Source organism: Narcine bancroftii, chromosome 5, assembly GCF_036971445.1.
Source record: "Narcine bancroftii isolate sNarBan1 chromosome 5, sNarBan1.hap1, whole genome shotgun sequence".
Lineage (NCBI taxonomy): Eukaryota > Metazoa > Chordata > Chondrichthyes > Torpediniformes > Narcinidae > Narcine > Narcine bancroftii.
This window is the reverse complement of record NC_091473.1, coordinates 241942393-241960070: the sequence shown is the minus strand read 5'-3', so window position 1 is coordinate 241960070 and position 17678 is coordinate 241942393. Positions and strand designations below refer to the sequence as shown.

At 42.5% G+C, this 17678-nt stretch overlaps 1 protein-coding gene across 7 annotated transcripts in view; it reads left to right on the top strand.

The window, feature by feature from the left end:
- Nucleotides 1–17678, top strand: part of slc16a4 (solute carrier family 16 member 4) — an 81355-nt gene that overhangs the window by 42655 nt on the left and 21022 nt on the right. For 6 of the 7 annotated variants that reach the window (XM_069941828.1, XM_069941833.1, XM_069941831.1 and 3 more), the window contains 4 exons: nt 142–285; nt 2966–3127; nt 6360–6959; nt 7074–7169. In XM_069941828.1, the coding sequence (XP_069797929.1) occupies nt 142–285; nt 2966–3127; nt 6360–6959; nt 7074–7169 (1002 nt within the window). The remainder of the gene's footprint in view (nt 1–141; nt 286–2965; nt 3128–6359; nt 6960–7073; nt 7170–17678) is intronic. The other variant, XM_069941830.1, reaches the window with a different exon arrangement.

Below are 17678 nucleotides of genomic sequence, written 5' to 3'. Positions count from 1 at the left end.
CTTCCTCATTATCCATCTGTGGTGTCTTAGTAGATGTAGAGCACTGCAAAATGTCTGCGCAGCTCTTCGCATCAACTCTTCTGGGTGGTAAAAATGTTTTTTTAAAAAGAGGGCATGTTTAACCTAATTTTCTTTGTTTAGGTCCGATTGCTTCAGTCGCCTGTGGGAAGCTGGGGGATCGATGGACTTCAATTCTTGGAGCAATCTTTGTGTGTGTGGGATTTCTCATTAGCATCCTGGCTACCAACGTTATCTTCCTTTACGTGTCTCTTGGTGGTATCGTTGGTAAGAAGTGTTAATTCTGTCAAAATCCATTTCTATATGATGATTTAAAACCCTCTTTAAGTATCATTACTTGAAATGTCTTTGTGTCAAAGAGTATCTCATATCATTCCTGTGCAAGAATTTAGACAGCTTTTGGAGGGGCCATATTAAACACACTAAACGATAAATTCAAATTTTGACAAACAACGTGGAAACAGGCCATTCAACCTATGAGCCCATACTGCCCTATTACAGCCAATTAGCCTGCAACTCCTGGTACATTCTTTGAATGGTGGGTGGAAACCGGAGGACCCAGTAGACTCCTAGTAGATAGTGCGGGATTCGAAGCTGTGGGACAGAAAAGAACTTCATTGGCATAGGCTCAGCTGAATGGACCAGAAACTAGTGTCCTCGTAGAAAGAGTTAGCAGAACAAAGATTTTAAAATAGTAAATAGTGTAAGGTGAAGTCTGGATGGAAAACATTTTCAACACAAGTATGTATAGATTAAAATCAGAAAATGTTGATCATTATCAGCAGACTCGGTGGAGAGAATAAGAGTTGACATTTGTCAAAATGGAAGAGATGAAATGTTTTTTTAGGCAGGTATATGGAGGGGGAAGGGAAGAAGCAAAAGGGGTCTTGGAGATAGGGGTTTATGACAAGAGGGCTGGTGGAGCAAGACCAAAAAGGATGATAAGATTCGTTTGGATGAGCTACAGTATAAATGGAAATCACTAGTGCTACCAGAAATTATTAAACTGATTTGAGTCTCAGAAGATAAGTTACCGTTTGTCCACCTTGCACTGAGCCTCATTGGAACAATGTCTGAATGGAGAGTGAGGGAATCTTTCAGTTCAAGTTTAAACAAAATTTTTGACTCCTGTCTGTAGAGTGACTTAACTTCCAAGAACACATTTGATTGCATTGTGATTGGAGGGAGTGTACTAAATTGGAAAGAATATATTACATAAACTATGTAAATCATAGTTTCATGTGGAAATATGGTTAGAAACCTGGATATTTAATTTTTTTTTAAATTTTAGACATCCAGCGCAGTAACAGGCCTTTCTGGCCCACGAGCCCGTGCAGCTCAAATTTACCAATTAACTTACAAAGCCTGTACATTTTTGGAAGGTGAGAGGAAACAGGATCACCAAAGAAAACCCATGCAGACACAGTGAGAATGTACAAACTCCTGACTGACAGCTCGAGATTTGATGCTATAAGAATGCTGGGCTAACTGCTCCGCTAATTGTAATGCTGAAGATAAGGTTTGGCATCTCATTGATTTGCATGGGAAGAAGTTAAGGGATGAAAAGGTGTGAGCAATGATTGTGACTTGAACCAGGGGATCAAGGAGAAGTCTGAATATGGAGGGTGCAGGAAAATTTGCTTGGTGGTGATATCTCACCGGATTTGTTAGAAACAGTGGAGGATGAACTATGGATCGGAGGCCTGGTGAAGTGCAAGTGTGGACATGGTAGAACTTGTCATGGAGAAAGGAAGAAATATGGAATTTAGAATAGGCATCATAAAAGAAGCAAATCCTCTTATTAGGTAAAAGGAGGACATATCGATTGAGCTGGCACTGAATGCATTACCAAAAGAGTTAACATGGAGATGGAGCAACTGGAAGAGTCGCTGGAATTGTTACAGTGAGAGAAGGTGAAGTCAGTCATTGGGATCTAAAAAAATGGCTGTCAATAGCCTTTTCCAGAATAAAAATGGAAGTGAAGAATTGTTGAGGACAGTGCAAAGGGAAGGCACAAAGTGGAAGCAAAATTGATTTCAATGTTTCAATCTGGTACAGAAGCAAGATGTGACACTAATACTTAACTGATCAGGCAACATCTTTCTCCGCAGATGCTTCCCAGCCAAATGAACAATTCCAGCATCTGTCTTCATGTCAGATTTCCATCATCAACAGCTATTTGCTTTTACATGACTAGGATAATGCAAGGTCCAACATAAATACTGTAGAACAAGGGTTCCCAACCTGGGGTGCATGTACCCCCAGTGGTACATTTGCACTTTTCAAGGGATATATTGGGTCTGAGAGAATAACCACTTCTGTTCAATATATGGTGTTGTAATCTGCAGTCAGATTGCACAATGTCATGTTTTTTTATCCTTAATTTTTAGGGGTACAAGGGAAGCTATAAAAATACCCAAGGGGTACAGAGGAACAAAAAGGTTGGGAACCCCTGCTGTAGAATATGAGGAGCAACATTGACTAAACCCCCTCCCCCCCCCCACACACACTCACACTCTCACACACACACACACACACACACACACACACACACACACACACACACACACACACACACACACACACACACACACACACACACACACACACACAGAGTTCCAAATGATGAAGGAACCATACTATTTGCAGATGGTCAATGAACAGGAGATAAATTACTACTCTTTCCAATTCTTCATTAATGTTGGTGAATGTGATATATGAATGGTGTTAGTGTAAGTGCACCTGAAAGGTTTACACTCCTGCCATGGGCTCAGTCCTCATATAATTCTTCTCTGATGGCTCCACCTGGCTTATGCTGGGCAGACAGGAGGAAGAGCGTATTTTGAAATAATGGACAATTGTCCACAGTCTCTTTCAGTTGACATTAGGCAGACCAAATCGAGAAAATGTTTAAAGAGAAACAATGAAGTCTGAATGTTTGTTGCAGGAATTGGTTTTGCTTTTCTCTATCAAGCTGCAACTGTCATGAATGCAAAATACTTCAAAAAAAGACTTGCTACTGCCTATGCCATCGCAAGATCAGGAATGGGTTTGACATTTGCCCTCGCCCCTTTCACACAGTTACTGCTTGTGGAATATGACTGGCAAGGTGAGAAATGTGTGTTTTGATGCTTTTAACTGCTGCATTTTAAATTCTTTCACATAATCTAAGATTTGTGCATGATAAATTAATGCAGCAGGAAGTCACAGGGTACTTCAAATCAGCTCTGCTATTCACACATGATCATGGCCAGTCTGATCTTTAGCTTCAACCGTACTCTCCTACCCAATTTACTCCTACATTTTCAAAGGAGAAAATGATTCCAGAAATAAATGCAGAATTTAAAGTAGGCTTGTCAGAGAGATGCCCAGAGAGTGGTTGAGCTACTGTAGTTTTCCAAGGCATCCTTGATTTAAAGAAAAACATAGTAGGAGCAGGAGTAGGGCATCGGGCCTGCTCCACCACTCATGGCCGATCTGATGATTGACTCATATCCACCTACCTGCCTTTTCCCCATATCCCTTAATTCCTTGACAATGTAAAAATCTATCCAATCTTGTCTTAAGTGTATTTGCTGAGGTAACCTCCACCACTTCAATTGGCAGAGAATTCCATGGATTCAACACTCTCTGGGAAAATCAGTTCCTCCTCATCTCCATCCTAAATTTACCACCCTGAATCTTGACCCTGTTCCCTAGTTCGATTCTCACCTATCAGTGGAAGTAACTGACTTACCTCTATCTTAATTTTATACATTTCTATATGATTCCCCTCTTGTTCTGAATTCTATCAAGTACAATCCCAGACAACTCAACTCGCCTCATAGGCTAACCCCCTTATCTCTGGAATCAACCTGATGAATCTCCCCACACCAACTCCAAAGCCAATATATCGTTCCTCAAGTAAGGAGACCAGAAATGCACACGGTACTCCAGATGTGACCTCTGTACAGTTGCAGCATATTCTCCCTGCTCCTAAATACAATCCCTCTAGTAATGAAGGCCAACATTCCATTTGCCGTCTTGATAGCCTGCTGCACCTGCAAATCAACCTTTTGTAATTCATGCAGAAGTTCTCCCAAGTCCACTTCACAGCAGCATGCTGCAATCACTTTCCATTTCAATAAGAATCTGATCTTTCATTTTTCCTTCCGAAGTGGATAACCTCACATTTACCAACATTGTACTCCATCTATAAGACCTTTGCCCACTCACTTAACCTATCTATATCTCCCTGCAGTCTCTCTGTATCACAGGAAAGCAGGCCATTCAGCCCATCTAGTCTGTGCCAAAATATTATTCCACTAGTCCCATGGACTTGCAGTCAGTCTATATGCCTCCAGCCCTTTCCCATCCTTGTATCTAACCAATTTATTCTTAAAATGTAAGAATGAGCCCACATTTACCACATCAGATGGCAGTTCATTCTACAATCCTACCACACTCCGAACGAAGAAGGACCCCCTAATGTTCCCCCTAAACCTTTCCCCTTTCACCCTAAAGCCATGTTCTCTTACATTTATCTCTTCTAAGTGAAAGAGCCTACTCGCATTTACTGTCAATACCCCTCATAATTTTGTAAACCTCTTTCAAATTTCCCCTCATTCTTCTATGCTCCAAGCAATAAAGTCCTCGCCTGTTTAATCTTTCCCTGTAACTCAACTCCAAAAGATCCAGCAACATTCTGGTAAATCTCTGGACTCTTTCAATCTTACTGATATCCTTGCTGCAGTTAGGTGGCCAGAACTGGACACAATACTCCAAATTTGGCCTCATTTATGTCTTATACAACCTCATCATAACACCCCAACTCCTGTACTCAATACTTTGATTTATTAAGGCCAAGATGCCAAAAGCTTTCTTTACAACCCTGTCTACCTGTGACGCCACTCTCAGGGAATTATATATTTGTATTCCCAGATCCCGTTGTTCCTCTGCACTCCTCAGTGCCCTACCATTTACTTGGTTTGTCCTTCCAAAATGCAACACCTCACACTTATCTGCATTAAATTCCATCTGCCATTTCTAGCCCATTTTTCCAGTTGGTTCAGATCCATTCCTCAAGCTTTGAAAGCCTTCCTCGCTGTCCCCAACACCTCCAATCTTAGTGTCATCAGCCATCTTGCTGTCCAATTTACTCCATTTTGTTTTTCCATGCAATTTAGTGCCACCAGCGGTACACTTTGTCCCCTCTTCCAGATCGTTAATGTATATCATGAACAGTTGCCAGCCCAGCACCGACCTCTGAGGTGCCCCACTCACCATTGATGGCCGACTCTCTGCTTTCTATTGGTTAACCGATCCTCTATCCATATTAATACATCACTCTCAACTCTATGCATCCTTATCTTCTGGAGAAGTCTTTTATGTTGTACCTTATTGAATGCCTTCTGGAATTCTAAGTTAAAATATGGGGCTGGACGTCATCCTGTTTGTCTGCCAGTTTGCTGGATTCACTCAGTAATATGAAAGGCAGTAGGTACCCCCCGAAGGATTCATTTTTAAATGGATCAGCTCCTTATGGTTGTTAGCCAATATGTAACAGGAGGTTCCATGGGGCTCTTTTAATCTCCCACCATAATTTTTGGGGATTGATGGTTGAGAATGGTCATGATGAGTATCTGGTGTTTCTTCTCAAATTATTATAGAACGTGGCAAAATTAGTGAAAATGATATTCTTTATGGCCTTGACTTGGACGGAGTCCTCAATGATTCACTGATGTGACTGAACATAAATGTGGGAGTTCCTGTAAATATGAACTTGTCTGTAGGGCATTCACTGAATTCTAAGACACCTGTATCACTATTTGTAAATGACAGGACACCTGTGAGATTCGGTAAATATTAATACACATGGAACTCGATTATATAATTGCCATGGATATGAGACTATTTCATCTTCTTAGCTCATGGTGCTAATTCTGTAAATATTAACATGTGGGGATTCTCTACGAATTGGTGCTCCTGTAGTAACTATAAATATTAATATAATATGTAAATAAGTTGTCTATAGCTCTTTCTGTGAATATTAGCATGCTTGCAAGTCTCTAAATATTAAAAAAATATCCTATTTATTGGCACTTGATGTGACTCTCTGGAAATGGTAACACAGCTGTGAAGATTTCACAAAAATATTGACATACCTGTCGGACAAACTGCTAAATTTTAGCCTATTCATACGCACCCTGTGTAAACTTTAATAAAACTTGTGACATTTTCTGCCAATATTCTGTGAATCCCATGTAAAGCATGTTTGAATTTACTACAATATTAAAAACAAAGAAATTCTGCAGCTTTTTAACAAGTGAATAGGTGGTTAATGTCTGGTTTTTTTTTAATAGGTGCTTTGCTTATTTTGGGAGGTATAATGCTAAATCTTATTGCTACAAGCATGTTACTGAGGCCAATATATCTCCAGGAAAGCCAGCCTAAGCAATTGGAACCACCTTGCAATATGAAATCACGCACAAACCCACAGAACTGTCTTTTCCAGAATGGAACAATGAAACAAAGAATCTTTAAGAACCATTCAGAAGGCTGTTTAATCTCTGCCAACCTTGCAGTGAGTCATTTGGCAATTGGTGATTCTAAGAACCATGACAGTTGTATCTTGACTGAGGACAGCCTGAGCATCAATCCATTGCGAGTGGAGGCTGAGTCCAGCATCACGCACGAGAGCAAAGCCTTTTTGGATAAAGTAACTTTCAGAAAAACTAGTGAGAGCATTGAATTTTCAAGGAAGCCCAAGGATATGCAAAGCTTCCCTCCAAAGGAGAAGCTTCTCGACTTCTCACTGTTAAAAGATCCTTTCTTTTGTATTTACACATTCTCAGTGATGTTCAGTCAGTTAGCATACTTCATTCCGTACTTTCACTTATCGGCAAGGGCCAAAATCTTGGAGATAAATGCAATGGACGCATCATTCATCATTTCTGTTGCAGGTAAGCTCAGGATTAAAAATGTTGTCCGTGTTTGAATCTTTGATCTTGTTCTCCACTCAATGAACACAATAACACAATGCTTTCTTCAATACCCCAAATATGCTTTAATTCAAGGAATTAAAACTCCAAATTCTGAATGGAAATATTCTAACCTAACAATCAGAAAAAACTTGATTTGGGTGTTGGAAGATCATTCAGCTGCGTTGCAAGGTAGAGTATATTTCAGACTGAGTTTGACCCTGTCGACCCCTGGAGTCCACACAGTTCCCCAGCGCAGGATGATTACTGCTAATCATTTAAAGAATTTTCATATTTCATATGAATATTCTGCCCTACCGTTAGATGTTGAATCAGAACTCAAGGCTTTATTTCTCTATCGTTGTGTAATCTTCAGGTGTAACTTCATCTATTGCCTGTTTCCCAGTCGATGTTTTCTCAGCAGTGAGTCATTTATTTATTCCAATAGGACGAATATCAGAGGAAACCTCACACAGAGTTCACGAGTTACAGCAAGTGCCCTCTCTGTAAGATTAGCCTTGCATTTATATGTTGTCAATTCAGGAGAGGGTCAGAATTCATTCTTTGCTCTGGCAGCTTAAAATAGCTGGAAAACGACTCTGATATGTGGCACTTTCTGTTCTTGCTTCCTGCTAAAAATTAATCACAGGAGGAGCACAAATTGTCCAAGGTCTCTCTGAGTGACAGCAAACTCCAATTAGGTAGTCTTCTCATAGCTTTGCAATGTATGGTCAGGATAACAATAAGACCCAAAAACAGGAGAGAATTTCTTGGGATGATCAAGCTTTGATCCATTTAATATCCAGACCATTTTCATAATGCAAAAATAACAGTCACAAAAGCAAAAACACAAAAATGCTGGAGGAACTCAGCAGGTTTTGCAGCGTCCACAGGAAGTAAAGATAATAAACCAATGTTTCCGGCCTGAGCTCTTCTTCAAGATGCATACCGAAAGAAGGTAGACGACTGAATAAAATGGCTGAGGGAGGAGGGAAGAAAGTGCAGGGGAAGGAGCACGGGGAGCAGGCAGAAGAGCAGAACTGGAGATACATAGGGGGAGAGGAGAAGAAAGGTGAGAATTTGATTAGGGGGAGTGGGGGACTCTGTGAATGCAGAGTTGGAGGAAAGGAGATCAAGGGAAAGAGTGAGCGAGAGATCTAGAGGTAAGGAGTCATAGGGATAAGGGAACATAACAATAAGGGAAGGGGAGTGACAGAGAGAAGTCCATGTTGATGCCATCTAGTTGTAATGTGCCCAGATGGAATATAAGGTGTTGTTCTTCCATTTTGTGGGTGGCCTTAGTCTGGCAGTGCATGAGACCATGATGGGCACGTTGGCATGGGAATGAGACAGGGAATTAAAATGAGGTGTCACTGGAAAATCCCTGCTATTGCAGCAGACAGAGTCGATGTGCTCAACGAAGTGATCTCCCAGTCGGCATCCAGTGTCTCTGATGTAGAGGAGCCCACACCGTGAGCACTGTTTTCAGTAAATGACTTCTGTAGGTTCTCAAGTGAAGTGTTGCTTCTCTTGGAAGGAGTACTTGGGGCTCTGAATAGTGGTGAGGGAGGAGGTGTGAGTGCAAAGTTGGATTTCTTGTGTTCATAAAGGTAGGTACCAAGAGAGCAATTGGTGGAAAGAGAGAAGTGGTCGAGGGAAATATGGAGGGAGCGGTCACTGTGGAAGGCAGAGAGGAAAAGATGTGCCTGGCGGTGCGATCACGTAAAAGGTGGTGGAAATGGCGGAGGATGTTACGTTGGATGCGGAGGTTAGTTGTGTGGTAAGTGAGGACAAGGGGAATCCTGTTCTTGTTGCACGAGGGGCCAGAGCAGATATATGAGAAATGGAGGTGGGGAAGGATTGGACCGGGGGTGGGGGGGAGAAACCTCAAGTAGAGGTAAGGAGATACCACATCGTGGGGCAGGAGCCACTGAATTGGAAGCAATAGGTCTACTGGGACAATTGGGTTTGTGGATTTTGGGTAAGAGGTAGCATCCTCCAATTAGATGACTATCGTTGACTTTAATTTTTTTTAAATTTAGATATACAGCATGGTAATAGGCCCTTCTGGCCATGAGTACATGCCACCTAAATACCCCAAATAATCTACAACCCTGGTACATTTTGAAGGGTGGAAGGAAAGCAGAGCACCTGGTGGAAATCCACACAGACACAAGGAGAACATGCAAACTCCTTACAGACAGCGCTGGATTCGAACCCGAGTCACTGGCGCTGTAATAGCATTGTACTAACCGCCTCTTTCTCCAATCCGTTGCTCCTTCATCCTGTCTCTCCCCTATCCCTACGTTTCTTTTTCTCTCCCCTATCCCTACGTTTCTTTTCCTCTCCCTCTGTCACACTCTCTTTCCCTCTGTCCCCTTTCCTCCAACTCTGAATTCACAGAGCCACGCCTGCCCCAGTCAATCCTCACCTTTCCTCTCCTGTCCTATCTATGTCCGATTTATGGCCTACACTCCTTCCCCTGCCCTTTCTTCCCTTCTTCCCCAGCCTTTTTATTCAGGCACCTGCTTGCTCTTTGTTCATGTCTTGAGGAAGGGCTCAGCCTGGATGCTGTGTGATCTGCTGAGTTCTTCCAGCATTTTTGTGTGTTTCACTACAACCGCGGTGACTGCAGACTTTGGGGTTTCACTTCAGTAACAAAATCAAGCCGTTCCCGTTGACCCTGGCCTGTCAGTTATAATCAGAGATGCTGCAATTTTGTGTGAAAGAAAAAAATGTTGTGAATGCGCAGTCCTTTACAATTTGCTATCAAGGAAATGCCTCTGCTGAGGATCCCAGTTTGAAAACCAACAGGAAGGGAAATCTGCCATTGCTGAACATGGATCCAATCTCTCCAATGCTGTCAACAATGAAATGTTTCAGTAAGTCGCTCATATCAACAGCATTTAGAGATAGACAACACCTGCTGGCATTCTCAAAGGTTTCAATGTAGTATGAAAAAAAAATTAAAAGGAATAAAACATAGTCATGTATTTTGCGGGCTATTATTGGTCCACTTTTGTGTAATGAGAAGAACGTGCATCCATAGAGATTGGAGTACTTTATTTTGGAGGAGTGTAGAGGGCACCTAGCTAACCACCACTGCAGATAAACTGAACCTCACAACTATTTGTGCATCCCTGGGTAACTAGGTGCCTTTTTTTTGGCCACTTTCTCCACCTTTTCCTTTCTCTGGCTACTTATGGAAAAAAAAAGCCCACACATTTCTGCCTCAATCCCTACTACTTAGCAATATGATGGAAAGAGCAGTGACACTACTATTCTTGCAGCTTCCTGTGCTTCCTCAATCAGCTTATAACCTTGGTTGACAAGTTCTCAGGAGGTCACCTTGGGCCTTTTCAGCTCATTCTCCGCTTGAAGGATTGAATAGATCACTGAAGGTAGAGGGCAACAGGGTGAAGAGATCATGGAGGCAGTCCAAGTATCTTGTATACATCTGCAGGAATGTTCATCTCTGGTTACATGTCAACAGATAGGATTCTTTCCCACTCCAGGCTGGACTGAGGTCACAGAGTGGAGTCGATCAACAAATCATGTGGCTTCATTCCAGGTGGTGTCATCCAAGATGGAATTGATGCAATTGGCAAACAAGGTGTTGGTTAGTTTACACACAGATGCTGGAGAAACTCAGCAAGTCACGCGGTGTTCTTCATGTAGCAAAGGTAAAGGTGCAAAGCTAAAGTTTCAGGCCCAAGCCCTTCATCAGGATATGAGCAGAAAGAAGGTAGGGTGAGTCAGAGGAAGGAGCACAGGCCCGCGGGCAAGGGGTCATAGAGTGATATGAATGGGAGGGAACAAGAGAAAAAAAAGCTGAGAAATTATGGGGGGAGGAGAATTTTGAAAGGAGAGAGAAGAGGTGGAGAGCTGGAGGAAAAGAGACAGAGAAGAGGACAAACAGGAACCGGAGAATTTGATGTTAATGCCATCCCATTGGAGAGCGTCCAGACATAATATTAGGTATTGTAGATGGCCTCGGTTTGGTCATGTTTGTCCATCTAAGGAATCTCACAGAATCCAAAATTAATGGCAGATTAAACCTGAATGCTGAGGTTACTCTCCCCCCTTTCTTACTACCAACCCTCCGAGGAAACGGGTTGCAGAGCAAGCTGACCCCAGGAGGCTTTCACACCACACCATTATTTGCAGGCAATTCTAAAACTTGGGATTTTAAGGGAGCTCCCGCCTCCAGTGATGACAATACGAGAGCAGGTTGTGCTTTCACACCACCAGAAAGCAATTGGTGAGTTAACTCGGCCGGGCTCTGACACCTGCTCCTTCCATGTGTCAGAGCCTGTTTGAAATCTACACACCCTGCCTGGTTATCTCATTTCACATGCAGGATTTGGCCAGCGATATTCGCAGATAACGCCGATGTAATGGGCAATGTGAAAAGGGGGGTATTGACTGTTGTGTGCAACAGGTCTCTTATAGGTTGGCTCCCAATACAACCATCTCCTGGCATTAAACACCCAGTAACTTGAGGCCATGTCATTTTGGCATATTTTGAAAACTAAACTTTGATCTATTTACCTTGAATATAGGTTTCAGGCTCATGTCAGCGGCTGCTCTGCCATGTGACAAGGGTCAGCTGCAATGCACCTCTGATCTTGAGGCTCTTACAAGGGTCAGCTGCAATGCACCTCTGATCTTGAGGCTCTCACCTTGAGGCTCTTACAGTTACTCAGCCTTATCTTCCTTTAGATTCTACATTTCTACAGCATGATTTGCATGCATTTTTGGTGGAAACCTGCTCACTGCAGTGTAGATCCTCAACGTCAGCTCCAAACCCCATGGATTCATGGCATGAAGTCAATCATGAGCCAGGATCCCTCCTCATTAACATCTACCACTCTCCCTCAGATGATGACCTTGAAGAAGTACTAAAAGTACAAAAGGCCCCAATGAAATCTGGGTGGAGGTGTTCAAAGTCCATCACCAAGAATAGCTAGATAAACCACCACTGACCTTAAGACTCAAGAGCAGGAATAGGCTATTCAGCCCATCGAGTCTGACCTACCATTCAATCATGAGCTGATCCATTTTCCCACCTGACCCCTCTTCTCCCCATAACTTTTAACACCCAGGGTAAACAAGAACCTATGAACCCCCATCTTAAATACACCCAATGACTGACCCCCACCATCACCTGTGGTAACAAATTCCATAATTCTACCACCCTCTGGCTGAATAAATTCCCATGCATCTCTATCCTAAGCAGGCACCCTTTAAATCTAAGGTTATGCCCTCTTGTCCTAGACTCTCCTACTGTGGGAAACAACCTCTCCACATCTACTCTCTCCATGCCTTCGAACATTCAAAATGTTTCAATAAGCTGCCCCCTCATTCTCCTAAATTCCAAGGTGTACAGGCCAAGCACTGTCAAAGATAAACTTTTCATTTCCGGAATCATCCTGGTGAACCTCCTTTGAAGCCTTTCCAGCCTCAGCACATCTTTCCTTAAACGAGGAGCCCAAAATTGCTCACAATACTCCAAGTGAAGTCTCACCAGTGCCTCATGGAGCCTCAACATCACACCCCTGCTCTTACATTCTATTCCTCATGAAGTGAATCCCAGCATTGCATTGGCCTTCTTCGCCACTGTCTCAACCTGCGAGTTTACCTTGAGGCTATCCTGCGCAAGGACTCGCAGGTTCCTTTGCATCTGGATATTTTCCATATTCTCCTCATTTCAAACATAGTCTGCTCATTTATTTTTTTCTACCAAAGGGAATGACCGTACACTTTCTGACATTATATTTCATCTGCTTTAGGTGCTACGTTAGATCAACTAGTGCATTAGCTAATGCTGGATAAATTTAGTTATTCATCATTTTACTGTAGGATGCAAATGTCTGTTAATGCATAGTTAGAAATAACCACTCCACTGTCATTGTGAGGTCAAAAATCATATCTCATCATATCTAGGCACAGAGGATGCCCTCCATCATATGGTGCAGTATATTAATTGTGCTAACTGGGCAATATGACAGTTTGCAACTGGCCACCCATGAGGCATCATGGACCAGTAGCAACGGTCACAGTGTCAACCATCACAATCTACAATTTGTGACCCAGCAGTCTTCATTACCAGACTATGAGGAGAGTGCACAAAGGCATGCTGGGAGCAGCATTAGGTATGCCTAAAAGTGAGTTGACAACCTGCTGAAGCTTCAATGTGCAATTATGTGCATGCTGAATAGGTTGCAAGAGACAAGATTTAGCAGAATTATAACCAGCCAATCCAATCAAAGCTTGGCAATCCTGTCACATCCAGTTATGGATGGTGGCGAACAATTAAACAGCTAATGGAGAAATGAAGTGTAAAAATATCCCTATCTCCAAATGATGTGAAGAGGTGTTGTCTAACACTTCAGCACCAAAGGTGAGGTAAAAGCATTCACCACCATGTTCAGCCAGAGAGCTTTGGTGGGCGATTCATTTCTGCTTCCTCCTGAGGTCCCCACCATCACAGGATCTGGTTACCAGTATGATTTACTCCACATCCTGGATGGAGTACTGAAGACCTACCTTCTATCGCTAGCCTGCCTCCAGCCAAACACATTGAGCACTGTTGTAATATTAGCATTTACCCGACAATATGAAAAATTGTCCAACTAAGTCTTGTTCACAAAAGTAGGACAAATCCAATCTAACTAATTACCAACCAGTCAATCTCCTTTCAATCAACAGTAATGAGGTGGGGTTGTATCGACAATGTTATCACCTGGCACTTACTCTTTGATAGTCTACCTATACCCTCTTGAGTTTTATTGGGATCTGTCCTCACCATAACCTTAAATTAACTCCACAGGTAAGCTGAAAATGATTCCCTTTGATAAGAAAGATGTATTTCATCTCGTTTGGCAAGGAACCCACATAAAATTTACTCCATGGGCATCAAGGGGAAAACAGTCCAATAAAAAAATTTAAAAATACAGTTGGTAGAAATCTGAATTAAAAGCAGAAAATGCTGGAGAGAAAACAGAGCTAATATCCAAGCCATTGATCCTTTGACAGAACTCGATTCGAGTTTCTGACTTTCAGTATAAAAGGAGAGAGATTGTCTATTTCAGCATAAAATGAAGGTGGAACTGTAACGCATATCATTTATGTGATGGATAGAATCAGTATTGGTGCAGAGAGAGGGCATGGATTCAGGATGTGATGAAAATAGATCCTTGAGGAATATTGGATAGAGTGATTTTAGCAGGGACAAAATTGTGAATTTCAGTTGGGATCAACATGGGATGAGTTGGAGCTCGATAAATTTGCTAAGAAGATATGCAGCTGTGGGCGCCAATGCTGGTGAGCCCCTGAGGAAGGTTCTTCATCTTCAACCATTCACTTTGTTTCCCTTACAAGAGATGCTGCCTGACCCATGGAGTGTTTCCAGTATTTTCTGTTTGTAAAACACTCCAAGAGCTGGAACAAAATCTTGAAGATAGAAAACTGATTGTAGTCTGTGGAGATCAATCATCTCAGCCCTGATATGCAGTGTCCCTGAAGGAATTCCCCCGTGTAGTTCTAGACCAAATAATCTTTAACTGCTTCTTTAATTCTGTTCCTTCATTACGAAGGCAGAGTTCCTTGTTGATTAAAAATACAATTCAAATGCAAACTGAGTGATCACTTCCGTGGACAACAGAGCTTTGCCACATTCAGCCATGCAAGTAATACTGGCACCATGGATCCAACAGAAAATTCTCAGCAGTTGCATACTTTGGCTTGTCACAAACAAGGATTCATTATGCATGGGAACACCTCCTCCTGAATATTCCTTCCAGATTGCACACCATCTGACTGAGAAATAGACCATCATTCCTTCACTGAGACTGTGTCTAAATCCTAGAATGCCGTACCCAACAGCATTGTGGATGTACCTTTAACAGGAGGACTGCAGAACCTCAGAAAGAAAGTCCACCAACCCCTTCGAAGGGGGAAATAACCAGATCCCAGCTAAAATGAATGAAAGGTAAGTAATCAGGTCCAAAGCTGGAGATAAAGGGGTAGCAGGATTGTCATGAACCCTCACAAAACCTTCTGTGAGGCCTATTAACTAGGTCCCTGTGAAGGAGGCCTTTATTGTGACACGTACCATAAGAGGCATGAAGCTGCAGCATTTACTGTGATTACATTGTCAGCCTTCTAGCCAATGTGAGTTTCCTCTGGCAGAGTTTTATGGACGAGTTGTCCATTCTGTCGCGGCCTTGTCAGATTTGTGCCGAGCTTCTGTTTTTGCTGGATTTACCATCCAGCTGTCTCTAGGCCTCATCCACCCTCAGCGTTCAAAATACCATGCAAAAGGTAGTGGCTAATATTCCTGCAGGTCAGTAGATTGGACATGCATTGTTCCAATCAATTGTGCAGATATAATTTATTTTCAAACCTATTCCCTGCCTCCAAAAGCAAGCCTTGGAAATGGACGAAGAGAGTTAAAGAACACAGATCACACCACATGTTCATATTGAGCCAATTCGTTAACTGTTTCACCCCTTATGATGCTGTTATTAAATACTGGATTACACCGATTCACAACTGTACGCTGTTTCTTTAGATTAATGTGTACTATGAGGTGTATTCTGTCCACCGGCTGCATTGTTGTTTAGTTCCGTATCTGAGCTGAAATTTTGAGATCAGATTTTTAATTTCACGCGAACTATTAATTAGATGGTCCCCTGGGAAAGCTAGTGCACTGAGATAACAAACTCAAACCCATTTGCTACTCTACGTGGGTTGCATTAAAAGAGATCACTTTGTGCGAGAATAAAACAGCCAGCCCTCTCACTGCAACAATAGCTGTCACATGGCAACACAGCCCAGGTCTGGATTTCAGCAGACTCTGGCTCGGCCACTGATTGGATAGAGAGCTTTGGGTTAAGCAGGATCATTCTGTGTTACACTTAACCTAAAGTATCAGCACAAGGAACTGGCCCAATCCTGCTTTCACAATAGTCCTTCTGTTCTCTTGCATGTTGATGCCTGAATTTCTCACTGTGTGAAATCTCTCTAGGCTCGAAGCTGCTTGTCTAAAACCCGTTTTTCGTAAAAGAAGCCATTCATTTTTCTGGCCGTGATTCTATGTCTGCTTCTCCTCTCGTTGCCTAGCAAAAGCAACGCGTCTACAGCTGATTTCTGCATTTCTTTCCCGGCTACTTGGTCAATTTAGGATTCTAAAATTGGGTTGGTTCCAACTCCGAAAGACCTCCGATTATTCAGTTTGGCTTTACTAAGCTCCTAAAGTATCAAACTTTCTAGTTTTCTGAACAATCAGTTTCTGCACCTTAGCTGCTCAAGACCAAGCTCGGGCCATTGGTGATGCACTGGAGGGCTCAACTAATTTAGAGTGTAAAACTGCAACAGAGAGGTGGTCAGAATTGCTGCTTCTCACGGTTTTGTTGCCACGTTATGGTGTTTTTTGGGGTTTTAGTTGTAGCTCCATGTGTGTTTTGTGTTTGTAATGTTGTAGTTTGAATCAAAGTTTGTATGTATGAAAAAAAAGCAACCTAGGCCATACTGCTAGTCTGAATGTTCGATCAAGTCAAGATTACTGTCATCTGATTGCATAAGTACAACCTGACTAATCAATGTTGCCTGGTACTCGGTGCAAATCACGAAGACACGCAACCAGACATAACACACATACAGACAAACAATATATATGCAGGACAAATATTGCATCTATACAAATAAATATTTAATTTTTTTCATGAATATAAGAATATAAAGTCTCAGCATTCTCACTGTCCGTGGGAAGAAGCTGTTTCTCAGCCAAGTGATGTTGGCTCTGATACTCCTGTATTTCTTCCCCAACTGGAGCAACTGAAAAATGTTGATGCTGTGTGAAGGGTGGAAAAGGTCCTCAATGATTTTGCATAATGATCCTGGTAGATCATGTCAATGGAGCGGGGGGGGGAAAGGTGGTGATCCCAGTGACCTTCTCCACCACTCTTATGGTCCTGTGCATTGACCACACCGTGTTGCAGCAGACCAGGGCGCTCTCAATAGAGCTCCTATAGAAAGTTGACATAATGGTGGCCAATAGCCTTGCCCCCTTCAGTCTTCTCAGAAAGTGGAGTCGCTAACAAGTGAGGAGATGTGTGTCCACGATAGTGAACTCCAAGGAACTTGATGGTCTCCACTCTCTACTACAGAGCTGTTGATGCATAGTGGGGATTGGTCATTTCTGGTCCTCCTGAACCCCATGATCATCTCCTTCATCTTATTCATGTTGAGACTTGAGTTGTTACTTCCACACCATTTCACAAGATTTTCCACCTATTCTCTGATGAGATCAACGATCGTTGGGTCATCGGCAAGCCTCTGTGCTGTATGTTTGTTCGTGATGAGACTAACCCACACCATGGTGACACCAACCCAGATCATGGGTCATAATGAGACGAATTCATAATGTGGCAAGATTAACACAAACTGCTGGAGGAACTCGTGGTTTAGGAAATTTCCAGCATTCTGTGTGTGGCTTCAGTTTTACAGCATTTGTGGTGTTTCTTGTTTATCTGTGGTGATATTAACCCAGGGCATAGTGAGGCTAATACAGGTCACAATAAGACCATCCTAGGCCATGCTGAGGCTAATCCTGCCCACAGTTAAACTACCCCAAAGTGAACCCCATGCTCAATCTGGGTGAGACTGGGACTAACCGTGACTATAATGAGACAAACA